The sequence below is a fragment of the Ambystoma mexicanum genome, chromosome 2q (genome assembly GCF_040938575.1).
Source record: "Ambystoma mexicanum isolate Mex_15411 chromosome 2q, UKY_AmexF1_1, whole genome shotgun sequence".
NCBI classification, from domain to species: Eukaryota; Metazoa; Chordata; class Amphibia; order Caudata; family Ambystomatidae; genus Ambystoma; species Ambystoma mexicanum.
Genome location: NC_090924.1, coordinates 59,521,890 through 59,536,363, shown reverse-complemented (window position 1 = coordinate 59,536,363; position 14,474 = coordinate 59,521,890). Strand labels below are relative to the sequence as shown.

General features: G+C 47.5%; 1 protein-coding gene across 3 annotated transcripts in view; it reads left to right on the top strand.

Annotated features, from left to right (window-relative positions):
- CREBBP (CREB binding protein) overlaps positions 1-14,474 on the top strand; it is a 2,841,012-nt gene that overhangs the window by 2,541,737 nt on the left and 284,801 nt on the right. For all 3 annotated transcript variants that reach the window (XM_069646824.1, XM_069646825.1, XM_069646823.1), the window contains one exon: positions 5,478-5,645. In XM_069646824.1, coding sequence (XP_069502925.1) covers positions 5,478-5,645 — 168 coding nt within the window. The remainder of the gene's footprint in view (positions 1-5,477; positions 5,646-14,474) is intronic.

The following is a 14,474-nucleotide window of genomic DNA, read 5'->3' as shown; positions in this document are numbered from 1 at the left end:
ACGATAATTGGACTGCAGGACCCACTAGGCAGAATGGAGTACACTGAGCAGGACAAACAACGCTTGGCAGTAGATCTGGCACAGGTAATGATCGCCCCGTAACGGGACCTGGAGGAACAGAAGGAATTCTTAGGAAAAGCAGCACTCCCCCCAATTGCCAGACTCAACCCTAGACATCTTGGACACACCAATCTCCGGTGAGGAGGTAGATGAGGCCATAAAATCCCTCAAATCCCGGGCCCCCGTCCTGATGGCTACTCAACCAGATTCTATAAGATCTTCAAGCCCCAGCTACTCGTGCCATTGGTGCAACTATTCAATTCTTTCAGGCACACTGGCGTTATAACCCCCTCCATGCAGGAATCAATTACAGTCCTTCTACCTAAGCCCGGAGGGGACCCGAGAAATCTGGCCTCATACAGACCGATCGCCCTACTCAACATTGACCCCAATATCTACTCCAAAATCCTAGCGACACACCTATCCCACATTTTACGAGACATAATCCAACCCGACCAGAGCGGGTTTCTCAAGACCCGGTCTACAGCCAACAACATCGGCAGAGCCTTGAACCTGGGGGACCTGGCTTCCCGAGATTCACAGGGATTGGTACTCTTGGCACTGGACGCGACCAAAGCGTTTGATAAGGTGGACTAGACCTTCATGAGGCTCACCATGGAGGCATTCGGATTTGGGCCGGATTTCCGCACCATGGTCCTGGCCAACTATAAATCGCCCAAAACCTTTCTCAGAATCAATGGCAACCTCTCTGCTCCTATCACGCTGTCCTGTGGAACCAGACAGGGATGTCCGCTGTAGCCACTCCTATTCGCTCTGATCATGGAACCATTTGCCCAACGGATTAGGCTGAACACCTTGATCAAGGGCTTACAAGCTTGTTCATCACACCACAAACTAGCTGTCTACGTGGACGACGTCCTGCTGACCATTACAGAGCCCCGCTCCTCCGTGACACACGCATTAGCGGAAATAAACAGCTATGGAAGGATCACAGGATTTACTTTCAACTTCAATAAGTCAGTGGCACTGGGGATAGGGATAACCTCGATGGAGCGTGAAGACCCGATCCCAATGTGTCCAATTCAATGGAAAACGAAGGCTATTAACTATTTAGGGCTTCAGGTCCAGGCCAACTCAAAAGACATTTATCACGCAAACTTCCCCCCGCTCTTTAAAGAACTGGAAACTGACCTGAAACGCTGGGCGACCCAAGAAATGTCCTTAATGGGCCTGATTACTGCGTCTGAAATGAATCTGCTCCCGAGATTTCTATACGCATGCCCCGCCCTCCCAGTTGCAATCCCAACTTCAGCACTCCGAAACTTGCAGAGAAAGATGCTACGCTTTATTTGGAAGGGGAAACAAGACAGGATTCCCAAAGACACGATGCTGGGGAACGCAAAGCTTGGTGGCTTAGGGGGCCCAGACCTACAGAGCTACCAGATGGCAGCCCAATTGGCATGCATCCAGGCGTGGCAAACAATTACTAACCGTCCCAGGTGGGTGGTCCTGGAACATTCATGCTTGGCCCTCCCCCTACGCTTTCTCCCCCACATTCCTCAACAAGGCGGCAATGGCAAGGACTACTGCTAGCTACTAAACATACCATCTCCATCTGGGACAGAACCCTAAAGCAAAAGAGAATCCCAAGAGGACTGTCCCTCATCCCGGGTATTCCTGGACCCAGCCTTCTCACCCGGAACAGCCCCCCAAAACTTCAAAAACTGGATTTCAGGGGGACGGGAGACTGTGGGGCAGCTCTTCGAAGGAGGACAACCGCACACCTATGAACGATCCAAGGAAATCTTTCAACTGCAGGAAATGGATAGATTTACATATGTCCAGCTACGCCACTGGTGCTGCCACCCACAGACACGCCAAGCAGCAACTCACCCTCCCACAGCAATGGAACAAACTCTCAAAGAACTTCCAATCCGGGGAAAGATCTCAAGCACCTCTAGAAGGACTTTATCTCAAAGTCCCTATCCATGGCACAATGGGAAGCAGACCTGGCCCACCCTTTAGAGGACCAATCGTGGGTGGACATTTGGACCCGCGCTCAATCGTCATCCGCATGCGTCACGAATGGGGAATGCGCATACAAAATCCTACTGCGCTGGTACTAGCCTCCTCTAAGACTCCACCATATGAACCACACTCTTGACCCGCCTGCTGGAGACAATGCGGTCAGATAGGATCCTTCTTCCACATGTGGTGGACTTGTCCAAAAGTCCAAAGCTTCTGGAGACGGTGCTTGGCGACCATTGCTGAAATCACGCAAACAAAACTCCCCATGGACCCCAAACCCATTCTCCTGGGTGTCCCGGTTCCCGGGGCCTACCCAAGAACATGTCCCAAAGCCAAACTGCTGTCCCAGTGCCTACTGGTGGGTAGAATTGTGGTGGCCCGCACATGGAAGTCTGCAGAGGGTCAACTCCTGCCCTCTGGTGGGTGAAACTATGGGATGTGCTAATCGCAGAAAAGGTGACAGCAGCCAGAGCTGGTCTTCTTCACCGCTTCCGGAACATTTGGAACCCTGTTCTTTGACCGAGACTTCCCAGCCTTGACTTACAAATCCCAGCTGGCCAGGAGGGTCCCAGCTGGCCAGGAGGGTCCTCGAGAATGGGGATGCCCCACAGGAATATGAATAAAGAGGAGTGAAAAGGCATGTCTTTGCTGTGATACATAACAGGTATTGATAAAAGTTTGTATTGTTATTACCCTGCCTTGTTCAAAAATAAACCTATTTAAAAAAATTAAAAAAAAATCCATGAGCAAACAAGATCTTGAAGCCAATGTATATACTCCTAACCTGGCCAATGAGACTCAAACTTTTAATTTCTCTCGCAACTAAAAAGCATGAGCTGCAAGGGTGATCCATGGTCTGCCGTCATGATTAAGGAGTGCTCCCCTATATTGATCCTGGCACTCAAGATATTTGTTAATGCATCTTTCAAGCAAAATCTGGTTCCAGATAACATTAAAAATGCCTGGATTACCCCATCTTTGAAGAAACTGAATCTACGCCCTCTTACACACTCTGATTATAGACCCATTACGAACACTGCCTTCCTGTTGAAGATTCTGAACAGAGTAGCTTACAATCAAATCGCTCCCGATCTATAAAATAATCAAATCCTTCACAAATACATATCTGGATTTCGACAAAACCATGGAACAGAGATCGCCCTTCTGGCTCTAAAATCTCATCTCCATCAAGGCATGGACAAAGACCACATTTCCCTACCTATGATCTTGGATCTTTCGGCAGCCTTGGACCTGGTGGACCATACCATCTTTTCCACCAGGCTAAGGGATACTGCCAATTTTTCCACCAAAGTGATTCATTGGATCTCTTCATTTCTGTGTGGCAGACAGATGAGAGTTGCAAGCGACCTGCAGAAGCCAAACCAACTACTGTTATTTGGGGTTCCACAGGGACATGTGTCTCTCCCTGTTTCTATAACATTTTTATGATCCCATTCTTTCACATGCTGGCAGGTGAAGGGATTGTTTTCGCGAATTACGCAGACGACATTCCCATTTCGGGCTCGCATTCTGATGATATCTATATTAATAAGGTATACCAAAAGATCCAAAACTGGATGGCATCCAGTGGGGTTAGACCTCAATAGTTCAAAAACAGAATTTATGCTTGTTGGCTCAGACTCTAAAATGGAGAAATTGTGTCCAATTTCCATCAAATTGGGTCCAACAAGAGTTTTAACATAGACAGTTGTAGTATCGAAGTGAAAAGGAAGGTCAAGACTTGGGTATTGTTCTTGATAAGAACCTAAGTATGAAGGCACAGGTGAACAGTCTGATTTTGTCATCTTTTTACTTAATCAAATTGTTTCGCCATCTCCAACCTCTAATTTCTGAGAAAAACTCGGAGACACTAGCCAGGGCTATTCTAGGCTCCAAGCTGGATTATTGTTGCAGCCTACTAGTGGGCATCTCTCCAACTGACCTTCAACGCCTACAGGTCGTCCAGAACGGGGCTGTGAGGGTCTTTAAGGGCCTTCACAGGAGGCACCATGTCACGGAGGCTAGGAGGAGTCTTCATTGGCTCCCTATACAGGCTAGGGTGCAGTTTAGGTTATTACATATAACTCATAAATGCCTTGTGGGCCAAATGCCATCTTATCTAACCAAAGCCATTGTAAAGAAATCAAGCACATGGTACTTAAGATCGGATAACACCAACCTCCTCAACACCATAGGTTGCAATAACAATAAAGCACGCAACGGAGCAGTCAGTATAGTGGGCACGCTAACCTGGAAAGCCCTAATGCCAGCATTGAGAAACATAGCCTCGACTGAGGTGTTTAAGAAAAAATTGAAGGCCGCTCTCTTCTTTTAGCCCTAGGATATAATGGCCGTTTTGCTGATCCCACATGACAATACTATTTCTTAGGTCTGCTCCATGTTGTCCTGTTTTCTGTCTGTTAGTCAGCACTCGTAAGCCTTTGGGTACCAGGAGTGCTTTACAAATACATAAACAGACACTTCGAAAAAAAGATTAGGTAGTGAATCCTAGACATTTGGCAGATCTGGTCATGTCAACTAAGCTCCCAGCTTGGTAGGAAAGCAATGTCCTTTTAATGCTGCAATAGATTCCTTACTTACCGGATAAATACAACCTAGTTGTGCAATCTCTGTGGACTTTTACAACCACCATGTAACCTTTTTAATGGGGACATGCAGATAACAAGACTTTATTCTTCAAAAAGTAAAATGGCCACAAAAGCATTCTTCCTTCTAAAATTGAGCAAAGAGTCCGGCAGAGTGTCCTTGGTGCTTTAGTAACCCCGAGTCACATTACAGAGTTAGTGCTCGAGGGGCCTTTGTAAGGACTTGCTGGGGAAAAATTGCTTGATGAACCAGTCGGGCAGGAATATAGTCAAGGAGACTAAAATAAGTTCAGACAATAAAACTTTTGACCTAGCACTGGGATTCTGGTAGCATTAATAACCTCTTAAGACCAAGTGTTATCTCTGTGACAAATCTGGTGATTCGACCGATTGTTTTTGCATATCCACTTAGTAGATAAACCAGCTTAGAATTTGAAGTTTTCTCACCAGCCCAGAGAATGGAGTGTGACAATAGCAGTATAGACAAGGGCAAGCCAACACCTCAAATACCTTACACAGTTTGGTTTATACAAGAGATATAAAATGTTTCCTATAGCAGATATCACAGCAACTATTTCCAATGTTTTGATTTTTCAATGATGTTTATATGCTCTATTTAATTGATAGCATGATTACTCTATTTCAGCAGATCACACTTGGATAATGAAAATATTTCATCAAAATGGGCTTCTAAATGGAAAACACTTGATATGATCACTCATGGATTTCAATGAGGGAGGGTCTTTTCTTAAGCATGCTTTTGGAGATAACGGAATATTTTAGTTTGAGCTAATTCCAGTTTCCATTTCTCACACTATGTAGGACATCTTCAAGCAGGCCACCGAGGACAGGATTACTAGTGCCAATGAACTGCCTTATTTTGAAGGCGACTTTTGGCCCAATGTTCTGGAAGAGAGCATCAAGGAGCTGGAGCAGGAAGAAGAGGAGAGGAAAAAGGAGGAGAACACAACAACTTGTGAACCCCCAGAGGTGTGTCTATATGACAGATGTGTACATGCTGTAGTGTTTTAATGTCTAGTCAATACTGTAAATTAATGATTTGCCTGCATGCTCTAAGGATGCCCATTTAGAGACTCCTCTACAATTGACTATTGTACCTCTTTCTTGTGCAGATCTATTTGAATACTAAAAGCACATACATTGCAAATCATTTGTAGAGCCTTTTTTCTTAAGTTTCATTTGACTCTTGATAACTTGAAATGTTATGCTACTACCAACAGTCTATTTGTCTGTGTTATTTAGAACAAATCACTGTTTTCCAAAGGTATAACAGTCTGAATAGAACTAGTTTCTGTAAATTTGCATCATACAATGTAATCTCCCTCAGATGTTTTTCTTCATACTTTGATGACCAATAATGAAACCCTGGCCACAGTGTCAGGATTGACCCCAGCTCTCTTGAATGTATTTTAATTGCACTTGTTTTTTTTATGTTTAATAAATCATGGCAACTTGAGATTGACTTCTTCCAAATGCCATAATCCATTGATATCACTTCAATAACCAACTTCATTGCTCTTCATATTTTCAATTTGACTAAATCCATTTGGAACCTATGATGCTGGCCCATTTGGTTACAATTATTTTTAGATCATTGATATGAGACAATATGAAATTGTAACTCAGTTAAATGATTCAGTAGTGGAGGAGGATCTTGTGATAAGAAGCCAAGATCTATAATAAGCCCACCCCATACACGTTTTCCTTTCTTCCACTTTGATAGCCTGTTTTGAGTTGCATGAGTCCCTCTCGTTCCACCTAAGAAGTCGAAAGTGATAGAACCAGTCAGCAGCTCTCGAAGCACACTGTTCCAGCATAAAATGTTAAGGGGGTAATCCCATCAGTAAGAATGATTGACTTGGATCTAATCCATCAGAGACTTATGCTAATGATGAACAAATGTTTGTCTTCAAAGCTTTTAACAATTATCTAAATGTCAAATGGCCGGAGTATGCAGAGCATGTGTATCTCTACATGATGGCTGACAATTTGCTCAACAAGAATGACGTATTAGATACTACTACCCTCCTCCACCATCGCAAAACAGTTCTATGTTTAAAAGGTGTTTTGAATTTTTTTTTATGCTCTTACTCTTACGTCCTATCCCTTTTCCTCCAAGCCTATGAGTGTCCGTCCTTGCGGACAGAACCGGAGCACTTTTTTGCCTAACAGAAAAGATAATACGCCCCTTTAAAAATGATTGTGTTGCGCGGAATGCTCAGCAACGTATACTGTCAACACCCATCAATCCTTTGCTTCGCTTCGACAGGACTGAATGCTTATTTATTTTATTTGCTGATAGTGCCCAGACTTGGAGGTATCAAGGCGCTATAGCATGTCTTATTTTGCTGCACATTTTCCCAAAATATTTTTTTAATTATGTGGCGGCAGATTCCCACACTCATTGTTTGGGGTCTGTTCTCTCCTCCAACATTATGTAGAAGGTTAGCTCTTTGGCAGGAAGATTTCTGCCCGTCGCCTTCAGGACACTTCCAGGAATTCGTCTCGTCGAAAGCTTCAAGATGAGTCTGGTACCCCGTGCAAGTGGGAGGGATGCAAGTCCTTCAGCGATCAGCCACTGCTTCACCGGGGACCGCACTGCGGCTGCTTAGGCTTCTACCAATGGTAGCAGTGAGGTTCCTTCTGGAGCTGTTAACAGATTTCCACAAGGCCTCTAAGGCGATCACCAGTGTTTCCACCAATGGCTTCTACCGATCTAATACAGAATATTCCAGATCTAATGTGATGCCTCAGCGGCATAAAACTACAATGCCCGAGGGTCCTCAACGTACCAGAGTTCACTCTGAGGGCTTGCACAAAGGCACTGGGGTTCACCTCGAGAACCTATATGGGTCTGGGAAAAAGAGTTCTGCGTTTAGCAAGTGTTAAGATGGATTTCTAAACTCTAACCTGGTGGGAGGCAACCCTTGTTTAGTGGAACAGGGGAACCTTCTGGACAAGCCAGACCAATCTAGGTAGCTCCCAGGACGGGTGAGAGTTATCTGAAGCCGACATTGAGCACACACAATAACGAACCACAGATTACTCTTAGACAAGTGTATATCAAAAATATCTATACATTTATTGTTGACCGGATCAATTGACACAAGTAAACTTTAGTTATGTAAAAACAATTGACACAATTCCTATAATAAATAATATATATACAGTATGGTTTCTAATGCAACAAAAGAGAAAAACACAGCCACAACCTGTAAGGAGAAAGGTGAGTTAATACACTAGTCATTCCCCAGGTTACGCAGTCCAGTTCTAAGAAGTGGGGAGCCTTGTGCTCAACGGTACAGTAACATGTAAAAACGCACAATCGCGCTAGTAGAAAAAAAAGCGGGTCTTCTTGAGGGAGCTGTAGAGTCAGTAAGGGGCTTGAGGTGATGAAGAATTGGTTTCCACTATCCGAGTAGGGTCTGCTGTTGGCAGCGGAGCAATTTCCAAGAGGTGGGAATAGCCAGGGAGCGCAGGCTAACCCATCCAAAAGCTAGTATCTTTTCAGGGATATTCGTGCATAAAAATCAATTGTTCCACTGGGCCACCAGTAAGTTATTGTTATTTGGCATTTATATAGTGCCCTATATATCATTGGTATGATCTCAAAGCACTTGTAGGTTGAACGCCCATGGGGACCGCAGTCCAGGTCAGTCGAGAGAGTAGGGTAGAATACAGTGCTTGGGTGCACTCAATATGTGTGCAGCTGGTGCCATTTGCGTGATGGTGATGGCATCCTAACATTGTGTGGAGGTAGTGCGAGATCAGTCGAATGTGTGCAGTCTGGCGGTTGATCTCAGACTGCATTCTGGCGGCATTAGTGCTGTGTAGGAAGTTAATGTGTGCAACTAGGCTGATTTGTTTCTGTGGGGGATAGCTGCATTTTAGCAGGTTGTTGAGGTGTTTGTGGAGAATTGTTTGTATGTGTGCAGCTAGGCTGAAATTGATCGAGTGGCATAGCTGCATTCTATTGTTTGTTGGCGTAAAGTGGAGAGTGCTTGTATACTCTTTGGAGCCCACTAGTCCTGGTTACTTTCTGGGTCAGGATGAGCTAGCCGTGATAGTTCTCATGTTTCATGGTAGAGGTACTCGGGTAGAGTCACAGGTTGGACCTGAGTATGTTATGATTTGCACAATCTCAGGGTCAGCATTAAGTGTCGGAGAGCCTGTTTTCATTGAACTCCTGATTCTATAATTGCAGTGAGTTCCGGCAGGAATAAGTCATGGTTTACAGAAAAGAAGGCCATGTAGTCTTGGGTGTGTCGAATGTGAGGAGAGAGGGAGTGAGTTCCGCAAGGTTGGAGCCAGGGATGAGTCGGCAGACCCTCCAATTCTGGTTGAATTGGAAGCTGGAATCCCTAGTAAGAGGGCAGTGCATGACCTTAGGGTGCATGACGGGTGGTAGGGTGTAATCTTCTTGTGTAGGTATGCTGGGCCAGTTTTCTGCACTGCTTAGTGGGTAATGCATTGAATTTTAAAAATGACCCTTCGTCCAACAGGCAGCCATTGAAGGGTGCAGAGACCGGGGGAGATGTGATCCCTGTGTCCCAGTGCAAGGAGTCTGGCGGCAGAGTTTTGGGCTCTTTGGAGTGTAAGTTGGTATGCCGGGGTACCCAGATATAGGGAGTTGGCATAGTCCAGTCTCGACATAACAGTGGATATAATAGCGGCGAGTCTGTTGGGGTAGGTGAGGTATGGGAAAATGTGCTCTAGGAGCTTGAGGTGGTAGTGACAGGATTTTGATACGTTATTGATCTGATGGGAGAGGCTTAAGCCAGAGTCCGTAGTGCAGCCAAGGTTTTTGACTACTTCGAAAATACGGGGGGGCAAGGGAGTGGTTGCGGGAGAAGGGCACAGTTGCAGCTCACCATGATCTCAGTTTTATCAGGGTTCAGAAGGAGGTGGTTTCTTGTCACCCATTGGTCAATGTCTGTGAGGCAAGCTTCAAGGTCTGGTCGTGGGTTGAGGTTTGTTTTGGGAATTCTCAGGATAATTTGCGTATTGTCAGCGTAGTTGTAGCAGGTGAGGTTGTGCGCGCAGATGTTCCCTCGTATTGTGATCAGATAGAGGATGAAAAGGAGAGCAGAGAGGCAGGCGTCTTGTGGTACTCTGGTATTCACGGTGCGCGCTGTTCAGAGAAAAGGGAAGAGGAAAGTGATTGCCTCATTCCTCAACAACAGGAAACCAATCGATTTGAGTGCCGAGCCTCTGATTCCAAGGGAGTGCAGTCGGTCGAGGAGGATAGAATCATTAATGGTGTCAAAGGCGGCTGACAAATCAAGGAGAACCAGTGCTGCACAGCCCTCCGAGACCTTGAGATCATCCCAGATCGAGATCGGAGTGGTTTCTTTTCCATCGCGCTGCCTGAAGCCTGATTGAGCGGGGTCGGGTAGGTTGTTGGTTTCTACAAAGTGGTTGAGCTGAGAGTACGCAGCCTGTTCAATGAGTTACGTCAAGAATGGGGTTTTGGAAATCGCCATGTAGTTCTTGGGCTTGAGAGGGTCAAGGGATGCCTTTTTCAGAAGTGGTTTGACATGCCCCATTTTAAAGGCGTCAGGAAAGATACCAGAGGCGAGGGAGTTATTTATTATGGACTTTGCTTGTTCTGCCGCACGTGTGGAGGAGAATATTTATTTCAGAAGAGAGGCTGGACAGGGGTCAAGCGGTGATCCGGAGGGTCTGCTGCTGGATAGTAGATCAAGGAACTCGTCAGTCAAGATGGGGTTGAAAGAGTCGAAGAATGGTATTATGGCTGTCAGAGCAGTGGAGTTGGGAGGAGGTGGTGTTGGGCAGAGGGCTAGGGTGGAAGGTTTGGTGTTAATGTTTGCCATCCTGTCTAGAGCTGTGTTGTAGAAATGAAGGGAGAAGGTGTCGCTGAGCGTTGCTGTGGGTGTAGTCTGGATTGACTTGCAGGAGGGTTTCACGAATTCAGAGATGATCCTGTGGAGCACTTTGCTGCTGTTGCGACAATTTATGGTTCGTTTATTGTAGTAGGCCTTTTTGGCCTTTTGGATCTCAGATTTGTAACTGCGGTAGTGGTGAGCGACTATAGATCTGCTGAGAGGGGTTTTAGATGGTCTCCATTTGCGTTCAAGTGAGTTGTTTTTGCTTATGAAGGTCTTCATGTGGGGCATGAACCATTAGGGCGGACGCTCCTTGGCGAGAGGCTGCGGGGTGTGAGGGGGTGCTGGGGTGAGAGGAAGTAGTGATTCATTGAGCCAGGAGTCAATGGATTCAGTAGTTAATGGTCCGTCTGAGGTCTGTGGTACTGTGAGACTGTGCAGCAGGGCTTCAGCTGGATCAGGAAGTACCTTGACTTTGTTCAAGCATTGGTGATAGTGTGTGTAGGCAGGGTCAGTCTTCGGTTGAGGGGGTGGAGTGAGGACAGAGAATGGGATGACAGAGTGGTCTGTCCAGATGAGCGGTTTAGTGCTAGATACAGAGACACGGTCAGAGCTGAAGTTTGCATCAAGGGTATGACCTCCAGAGTGTGTTGGACCTGTGGGGTGTCTGGAGAGGTTGAGTGCTTCTAGACTATCCACCAGGGGCTGGGCCATGGAGTTGTTTGGCATGTGAAACCAGATATCGAAGTCTCCCAGTAGTGCGAGTGTTGGGTGGATTACCTGAATGGTAGCTAGTGAGTCAGAGATTGTTGGCAAAGTGTCATATCTCGGGGGGGTCTATATATGAGTAGGAAGCTGTGAGTGCCTGATGGCAGTAGAGAGAATGTTACTAGAAGCGATTCACAGTTAGTGTTGCAAGGTTGGCTTTGGTGAGTGAGATGGGGAAGTGCGATTTATAGGATCGCTACCTCGCTACCTCTGGAAGGTCTGTTGTGGGAGATGGGCAAGTAGCTTGGAGGGAAGGCCTTGTGTGTGATTGGTGCAAAATTGTCTGAGGACCAGGTTTCAGCGATGAAGATGAAGTCAGAGTTGTCAGAGGATAGGTGGTCAAAAATGCTTTGTCGTTTTCTCGCCACGGAGCGGGCATTGAAAAGGTGATTTCACCAGGCGTGGCTGTTTTCCTGACGCTCTGGGTAGGGATGGCTCGGTTGGATTGAGAGAAAGTGAGTAAGGTGTCAGTTGTTGCAATGTAAGGTGTGGTCGGAACAGTTGGGGTGACTGAGGCTGGCTGGGCGGGGGTATCTGGGGTTTGGGACATAGTTGTTGTTTGAGGGCGATTGGGAGGGCTAGGTCGAGGGGGAGCGGGAAGAGTAGGCAGGTCGTGGTGGGTATTTGAGGGATGGTGTGGGGTGGATCAGGAGAGGGAGCATGAGGGGTTGAGTGGTGCACGTGTGGTGTGTGGGGTTAGGCGAGTTGTTTGTGTCTGGATGGAGTTAGGGGTTTAGGATTGCTGGGGGAGAGGTTGTGTTCAAAGAGGTGCAGACGGGAGTGGCAGGTGGGGTGGTCCTTACGGCAGGGTTGGGAAAGGATGGGAGGTTGGAATTACGAAGGAGTGGCGAGGTATGGAGACTCGAGGGAGAGGGCCTGTCACCCTTCCTGCGTTTTGTGCATTTGGCTGCAAGGGGTGTGTGTGAGAGTGTTGAGGGGGGTCAGAGGGGAAAAGGGAGGAAGCAATGGTTTTAGATAGGGCAAGGCGTGTTACTTTGAGAGACGGGAAAGGGGTTGAGGGAGAGGGTTGTGGGAGGGGGTCGAGGAGGAGCAGTGGGTGAAGAGGAGAGGGTGAGAGGACAAGGGCTAGAGGGTTCCGTAGGTGAGGCAAGGGATTCACCGAGCTGTGTTGAGTTTGGGGGATGCAGAGGTCTTAGAGGGGCTGTGCTGTCAGGTAGACTTTGGGATAGTGCAGGAGTGGTGCTACTGGTAAGGATGTGTGGGATTGAGGAGGAGGTGATGGATGGGATGCATATTGGCTGTTGGATGGTGATGGTGGTGCGAAGTGGAGCTCTGGACGAATGGGTGAATGGTAGCTCTGGGGTAGGAGGAGTTTTGGCGGTGGAGGACAGGAGGGCAGGTCTGGGGGGTTCCTGCCAGATCCCACCAATGCTGCAGTAGTGCTTGGGGGAGGGGGGTAATGATGCGTGACTCATGTTGTTTGGAGCTCCAGAGAGCTCCTCTGGCGTGTGAGTTGGAAATTGTGCGGGGTGCAGGAATGGGGAGTAGAGGATTGATCTCAGTGGAAGCCTGGGGGGTAGGAGAGGTGGTGGGTGGCTTGTGGTGTTTGGAGCACCAGAGAGCTCCTCTGGCTTGTGAGTTGGAAATTGCACGGGATGCAGGAGTGGGGGGGTTAGGGGATTGATCTCAGTGGAAGCTCGGCGGGGGGGGTAAGAAGGTAGGGACGAGGGAGCGGCTAGGGGGTGTGGAAAAAGGGTAGGGGGCGGGAGGTATTTGGCATGTCGGCGTACTTCTCTGCACATGAGTTAGAGGGGGTATGGTGGATTGGGAAAGGGCGAGGGGGGGTTAGAGTGTATAGGTGGTTGAGTGCAGAGGTCAGAAATGGTGGAGTGAAGTGGCATGTAGGGGGGTTCATGAAAGAAGGCTCTAGTACGGAGGACAAGAGCCGGGTAGGGGGCATTGTTGTTTGGCGGCGGGGTGGCAGTGGTGCGGCAGGAGGGGGTGGGAGGGGAAGTCGGGCTGATACTTGGTCCTGGTTGTCGTGGTATTTCTGTCAGGTTGGGTAAGTCAGCCATAGATGAGAGGTGGAGTACACCTAGATAATGGGAGAAAGTCCTAGGTTTCATAGAAAGGCAGGCAGTACATCAAATATACTCAGAATTGAGCCACCTAGATAATGGGAGAAAGGCCTAGGTTTCACAGAAAGGCAGGCAGTAAATCAAATATACCCAGATTTGCGACACCTAGAGACCGGACGAAGGGCCTAGGTTTCACAGAAAGGCAGGCAGTAATACAGCACCTAGATTAGAGAGGCCTGAATTTCAAGATACAATCAGTTTTGAAATAATTTGTCTTTACTGTGGATGTCCTGTTGTAGGTGATGGGTGAGAGTGGTTGGTGCACTTCAATCTGCTGGTAGTGTTGTATGGTGTCGAGAATGCTAAAGTGGTTGTCGGTAAGAGATGCAAGTACTCACCGACCCTCGGCACAGTCCAAACCAAACTTTGCCAGTTTATTCGTGGTTGCTAGTAGGTTAGAGTCCTGCAGTTTCACGCTGCTCCGGCTCTCAGCGGCTGCAGGACAGGATGATCATCCGTGACAGGACAGTAGACTTTTCTCAGCTTCCGTAAGAGATGCAGAGAAAGTTCTGGTGCAGCAAGCTTCAGGGCACAGGAGGGCAGGTCAGCAATGCACCTTACACCAACCACCGCCAACAGGTAGTTACGCGGGAATCACAAATGTGTGCAGCATTACCTACTCTCCTAATTCGTGACCCCAGAGGAGCTAGGCCTACGAAATCTGGTGGGAGAGAGCATGAGACCACAAGCAAGCAATTTTCCCACCTCTCGGGTTTCAACTCGAGACGGCAGTGATTCTGCGGGATACCCCGAGTTGGAGCTGGATTATTCATTGGTTTGCCCAGCAACGCTTCCGAAAGAGCTACTTCGGTGGATAAGCAGGGCGTGCCGAGAGTAGCTCTTCCCACTACTAAAAAGGAGCGAAGCGCCCTTGCAGGCCTTCTTGATCAATGAAGAAAGCAGGGGTTCGACGGGACAGCAGAGGGCTCAGGGTTCCAAACCTTCCAATGCGTCTCTGGTGGTTTCACAAGTCTGTTTATTCGTTGCAGGATACCTGGCTCCTTCTGTAGTTTGGAGAGAACTCAGTTGATCGACCTAGAATGGATGCAGAGCCCGTTTTCTTATCCAAGATTAGCTTTGTGCCA